The 7004-nt window shown below is 34.0% G+C and overlaps 2 protein-coding genes across 2 annotated transcripts; both read left to right on the top strand.

Annotated features, from left to right (window-relative positions):
• The first annotated feature begins 694 nt into the window (after positions 1-694).
• LOC149171908 (cysteine-rich repeat secretory protein 38-like) lies at positions 695-1699 on the top strand. The gene has a single exon (XM_089426128.1). It carries the CDS (start codon positions 695-697, stop codon positions 1697-1699), a length of 1005 nt encoding a protein of 334 aa, XP_089282254.1.
• A 387-nt stretch (positions 1700-2086) lies between these two features.
• Positions 2087-3906, top strand: LOC149171907 (cysteine-rich receptor-like protein kinase 43). Its single transcript, XM_089426127.1, has 5 exons — positions 2087-2167; positions 2350-2560; positions 2652-2886; positions 3091-3241; positions 3721-3906. Exons 1-5 carry the CDS (start codon positions 2087-2089, stop codon positions 3904-3906), a joined length of 864 nt encoding a protein of 287 aa, XP_089282253.1.
• The last annotated feature ends 3098 nt before the right edge of the window (positions 3907-7004 follow it).

The raw sequence follows: 7004 nt of genomic DNA, 5'->3' as shown, positions 1-7004 counted from the left end.
ATTTTTTCACCAGTGGTTTAATAAATTATTATTTAAATTAAAGTAAAAAGGTTAATATTGTTTTTGTAATTATAATTTTTATTAGAAAATTTTGAGTAAACTTATTAAAATAAATCTACATTTATGTTCAAATAAAATTATTAAATTATTTTTAGCTTTAGGGTGCGGCCAGGAAAGGAAAAGGACTGCTGAGGCCTTAGTGGCTCTGTTCAAACCTGACTTACCCGTGCACTGTGCTTTGGGGTGGTGCGGAGGTTGAAGTGCTTGAAGGTGGTGAGGTTGTACCTGCAGCGCGCTGTGCTTGGGTGGTGCGAAAGTTGCAATGCTTGAAGGTGGTGAGATTGCCTCTGAAAATTATAGTGGCAGCAGTGGGAGATCAATCTCATATCATGGGAGTAGGAGAATTTAGGTGCAGACCCCTATCCAGGGAGTACGAGAGCCTAGGCGTTACCAATTCTGCCGGTGATAAAAAAAATTTAGTAAATTATTTACAAAAATTAGTAAGCCATTTTAACTTTTATGGTGAGACTGGTAGGTTTAATTCATTATCGATCACTTTTCAAAGTGACTTTTCGTTAAAATTTGAGGGGATCTGTGTTGGCCAAGCCGATATGAGGATAGGGACTCTATAGCTATAGTTCTTATTTATCAACCACATAAGAAGAACAGAATAAATCTTTTAGTTGTAACCAAGATGTATTTCCATGGAAGGGATTCTGCACTGTCTCGCTGGATGGGCCAAAGTATCACGCTATTCTACTTAATTATTCTTCTTCCAACGTTCATCAATATTACACTTCATGGACAGATTTGCAATGGAACCACAACTAAATGCGGCGGCGGTAACTATACAGAAGGCAGTACGTTTCAGAAAAATCTGAACATAGTCTTTCATCGTCTTGCTGAAGGGGCCAACAAAACTGGGTTTAATATATCTGTGTATGGCCAAAGTCCTAACAGGATATATGGCCTCCTCCAATGCAGAGAAGACATGACAGTCGACCAGTGCTTCAGTTGTTGGCAATTTGCAACCACTAACATTCGACAAGATTATGGGACTGCCGTTAGCGGTAGTATCTGGCCTTTTCAGTGCTTCTTACGCTATGGAAACTATAATTTCATCGGACAACTGGATACAGATTTGGGGTCTAATTATGTTGAGGCCTTCGGAAACACGGTTGTGTTTATCCCGCCTGACTTTGAAGTTACTGCAGAGAATCTGTTAAAGAAATTGTCAATTGAAGCAGCAAGTGAAACTAAACGGTCTGCTCTGTCTACAGCTCTAGATTCGGCGTCCCAAACGGTTTACGGTCTGGTCCAGTGCACCAGAGATCTCTCTACTCAGGATTGCAGAAGGTGCCTGTCATACTCAATCAGTAAAATGTTCACATCTGACACGGCTGCAGGAGTTCAGTATTGGAGTCAAAGCTGCATACTCCGTTATGAAATATATCCTTTTTTCAATTCCACCGCGTTTCCACCGACCACTACGCAGGGAGCAGCTAATAATGCACAGATCAAGTCTTCACACAAAAACAGACACATAATTCCCATAATTTTAGGTGTTGCGGGTGCCTTGGTTCTCGTGTTAATTGTATGCGCGTTCGCAACTAGGAAGAGACTGAAGTCCGCCTTACAACTAGGAAGAGGCTATCAAGGTATTGCTACTTCATCATTATCTCAAATTGCTTGTTATTGAAAGCTTCCACATACCCATCTGAACCCTGGGTTTTATCACCTCTGCGCTTTGCATATGATTACAACCAGACTTAGATGGTATGTGCAAGTGACCATGTTTAATTATAATCGGCCGGTTTAATTATAATATATTACAGTCAGGGAAACATACTAATCGGCCGGTTTAATTATAATATATTACAGTCAGGAAAACAGACTGATCATTTAGTTTAATTATATATTAAAATTTTGACATGATAAAATGGTGACATATCTGCTGCTCTGGGACAAAAATTGTTGAATTCAATTTTATATTTTATAATTTCGAAGTGTAACTTTCTATTTTCATAATACAGGTCATAACGAGGAAAACAGGCCAATCAGTCATGATCGACAAATGGTATTCACAATGGAATCATTGCTAACTGCTACGAATAACTTTCATGATGACAAGAAGCTCGGAGATGGAGGCTTTGGACCTGTATACAAGGTAACATTAATATAGGTTAGGAAAGTTGGTACTAGTTTTCAGAATCATGCAGGATTGTTTCATCGCACCAATGAGCGTTAGATGTAGATTAGTAGCCTGAAAACGAATGTATTGGAGGAGGGCAATTAAGCGTAAATACTCAAAAAAAAATTCACATTGATTTTTTTGTTTGAATAATTCAGGGAACAACTCCAGATGGAAAAGAAATAGCCGTGAAAAAACTGTCTGTCAAATCTATGCAAGGAAGGAAAGAATTTCTGAATGAAGTTGAACTTGTAGCCAAAGTTCAACACAGAAATCTTGTGAATCTACTAGGTTGTTGCGCAGAGGGATCAGAAAGGTTGCTTATTTATGAGTACCTCCCCAATAGGAGCCTTGATAAAATCCTATTCGGTGAGTGGCTTCCAATTTATTATGTATGAAAGAAAATAGAAAACATTAATGTGTCAAGAAAGCTTATAATTATTTTCATGTACAGAGACAGATATAAACAAACGCAGCCGGCTTGACTGGCAGAAGCGTTATAACATCATAGTGGGAGTAGCTCGTGGACTTCTTTATCTTCACCAGGATTCTCAACTGCGGATAATTCATCGGGATATCAAAGCAAGCAATGTGTTGTTGGACGAGAAACTGAATCCTAAGATAGCAGATTTCGGGTTAGCAAGACTTTTTCCTGAGGGCGAAAGTCACGTCAGCACAAAAGTTGCTGGAACTTAGTAAGATTTCACTATAATCATCACTCTTACACACTGTTTGCTCTATCTTGATTTGATTTCAAGAAGATTGATGGTATTGCAATTGTACTTTATATCAAATAAAGCTTTGATCTACGACTATACTTTGCAAATGACTTCTCATTACCGAATTCTTAACATTTGGCCTTATTATATAATTTTTAATGTTGTACTTTGCATCTGCAGTGGATATATGCCTCCAGAGTATGCTATGCAGGGGCAATTATCTGTGAAAACAGATGTCTATAGCTTTGGCGTTCTTCTCCTGGAACTTATCGCTGGAAGAAAGAACACAGACTACAATTTGTCACCTGAAATGGAGATTCTTTTAGGATGGGTGAGATATAGTTTTCTTTGTATTTTTAGTTTAGCAATATTCTGTCCATTACATTAAAGTCCATTATGTCATTGGGGAAAATTGAATTTGGGTGAAGGATGCTAATCATTCTTCTCATCATTAGACATAACCCAAATGATTTCTAATTTTATTTATTTACTTTACTTAATTTAATTGATTCCAGAATATTATAGAAATTTGATAAACTTGAATGAAATCAACTTAGTATCTCAGAAATTTGTTAGTAACAAAATCAAATAATTGAATAAAGTTTTGTTATTCAAATTTATAGAATATTCCAAAATTACATTATAATCCATTTATTCACAATTAAGCCACACAAACTTGATCAGATTTCTAAAATATTTTAGAAATTTCATGCATTTGAAACCAAACCCCTCAACTTTCACTACCAGATTGAGTATCTGTACCCCATATATGTATCTTATCAGAATGATGAACCTGTTGTGATTATGCAGGTATGGAGCTCATACGATGGAGGAAATATTATGCGGATAATTGATCCAACAATAATTGAAACGTGCGACGAGAAACACGTGCTGAGATGCATTCAGATTGGTCTTTTGTGTACACAGGCCGAATCCCAACTTCGTCCACGGATGGATACAGTCAGTTTGTTGCTTTCACCTGATTGCGTCACTTAGAGGATCCGACGAAGCCTGCTTTTGTGAGTTCTTATGTTTCCCAAACCACCAATTCCCCCAGTTCTGGGTTGCCACGGGCGTCTGCAACAGCAACCTCTCCTGTGTCATCCTCTTACATTCCTGCATCTAACAACACTCTTTCCATCAGTGACTTGGTACCTAGGTAATGCTAAATATGCCGTATAAATAAGAGAGAGATAAGTCTGGAGGATGTGTCCCAACTATTAGGTGGGAGGTTTGCTGGTGTGGTCCAATCCAGAGTAAAATTAGATATGGTGAGAGCAACTTCTCCCTTTGAGAAAAAAGACTAAGGGAAAGATTTGGTACCCAGTTAATGCTAAATCTGCAGTATAAAGACATGAAAGTTTTCAGTTAAGTTTCAGACAGAATGTTTTTAATATCTATTAAAGTAATGAAACAAATAAAGTTTTCAGTTAAGTTTCAGACAGATAATGTTTTTAATATCTATTAGAGTAATGAAGCAGAGAGCGGAACGTATCTCAATGTAAGGTGCCAATATGCTTGGTGCATAATTCTGTTGGTAAAATATAGTGGCATTGGAGTGTTTTTTAATATATAAAAATTAGGAATTGAAGTTTTATGCATTTTATTAAAAAAAATTGTTATTTTTTTTTTTCATGAGTGTCATATTTTTAAGGTTGATTACAAATTTTGGAAGCACTTTAAAATATTGATCTAATTTTTGTTTGTTAAATTTCAAAATATTTTTAAAATTTATAATTGACATAATTTATAAATAGTGAAAATTTTGTTAAGTTTTATTCAATATTACTAGTTTAGATCTATCTAACTCCAGATAGATCTATTATGCCTTGAGAGGGATCAAATTCCTTGAGGTGCAAACCTTCTTTTTGGTGTGTAGAACTTAGAAAATGTTTGCACCTCGAGGGATTTGATCCCTCTCAGGGCATGATAGATCCTATGTTAGATGGATCTAAGCTGATTCCAATTGAGGGCAACAATGTCACATTTTTAGATTATCATTATTATGTATATGTTTGAGATAAAATTCAAAATTCACATTATGTTTTTTTTGGTTCGCATTACCATGTCATTCTCTTCTTTATTTTGGTCTATGTTGCTTTGCTTGAATGGTTTGTACATTAGTGTTTGGATGCTTTGAGTGATTTTTGTGTTTATGTGTTTGGATTTGGATGGTAATGTTTTTGAGAGTTGTTATGTTATATTTTTATGTGTATGTAATTGTTTATTAGTAATTAGTTGGGGATGAAGAAGGGAGGCAACATTGTCAATACTTTGTAGGAGGATTGATATTGCATATCTATTTCATTTAATTTTAGGTATCACAACTTTTGACAACTAATTAATTCTAAATAGTGTTCCTCCAAATATTACAAAATATATCTTGAAGAGTAGTTTTAATAATTTATTACCTCAAGATTACTCTTGAAATAATTTGTTTCTTTGTTTATATTTGACATAATTTATTTCCTTCAAGAATATTTTGATTGATATTTTTTTTTTACCTATAATCTATTTTGCAAAATCAAGAAATAATGAATTTTTGATTTTTTTTAATGATCAGTGAAATTTTAAAAATTTTACATTATTTGTTTCTCCAAACAATTATCATATCTCCTTCAATAATATTTTTATTTGTTTTGATGTTTATAAATATACATTTTCCTTTTATAAATATTTTGAATATAGTGTTGTATGCAATAACTCTATTAATAATTTTGAATATATTTTGAATATATGTAATTTTCTATTAGTAATTAGTTGGTGATGAAGAAGGGAGACAATATTGTTAATGATTAATTTGCACTTTGCAGGATTAATTTTTTAATTTTAATTCTAGGTATAGCAACTCTTGACAGCTAATTATTTCTTAATAGTGTCCCTCTATGTATTACTAAATACATTTTGAAAAATATTTTTTTTAATAATCTACAACCTTAAGATTAAAAAATCTAATGCATCTAATGCAAACAATCAAATAGGATTTGAAAACAACATAAATCAATGCATCTAATGCAAACAATCAAATGAGACTATAAATCAACATCTACAATGAAATCAATGCATCTAGTGCAAGCAATCAAATAGGACTAGGAATCCACATCTACAGTGAAATTCATGCATCTAGTGCAATAAATCAAATAGGATTAGAAATTCACATCTACACTAAAATACATGCATCTAGTGCAAGCAGTCAAATAGGATTAGAAATCCACATCTACACTGAAATTAATGCATCTAGTGCAAGCAATCAAATATAATTAGAAACTAACATTTACACTGAAATCAATGCATCTAGTGCAAGCAATCAAATATACTTAGAAACCAACATTTACACTAAAATCAATGCATCTAGTGCAATAAATCAGATAAGATTAGAAATCATTATCTACACTGAAAAATAAATATTCTTCACTCTCTCCCCCATCCATCTAATATTGAAAATTATTTTTAATAATTTACAGTCTCAAGATTAACAAAATCTAATCCATCTAATGTAAGCAATAAAATAAGATTAGAAAACAACATCTACAATGAAATCAATGCATATAATGCAAGCAATCAAATAAGAATAGAAACTAAAATCTACACTAAAATCAATGCATCTAGTGCAAGCAATCAAATATAATTAGAAATCAACATCTACACTAAAATCAATGCATCTAGTGCAAGCAATCAAATATAATTAGAAATCGACATCTACGCTAAAATCAATGCATCTAGTGCAAACAATCAAATAGTATTAGAAATCATCTGCTACACTAAAATCAATGCATATAGTACAAGAAACATTCTTTCCTCTCCCCCCCATCTATATCTATATTCCCTCCATATCTCCATCTTTGAATCTTTATCTCACCTCCCCAAACACACACACACTCTCTCTCCATATCTATCTATATCTCCCTCTCTCTCACTATCTCTCTCTTCTTCCATCTCTTCACCTCCCATCTATATCTCTATCTCTCTTTGCCTCTCCTTTCTTTATCTATATCACCCTCAAAACATACACTCTTTCTCCATAGCTATATATCTCTCCCTCCGTCTTCCTCTCCCTTCTATCTCTCTTCCCTCCCGCTCTCCTCTCTCCCTCT

This window comes from Pinus tabuliformis, chromosome 4_2 (assembly GCF_031772625.1).
Source record: "Pinus tabuliformis cultivar Carrire ecotype Pingquan chromosome 4_2, CPIR1, whole genome shotgun sequence".
Taxonomy (NCBI): Eukaryota; Viridiplantae; Streptophyta; class Pinopsida; order Pinales; family Pinaceae; genus Pinus; species Pinus tabuliformis.
This window is presented reverse-complemented; position numbering and strand designations above follow the sequence as displayed.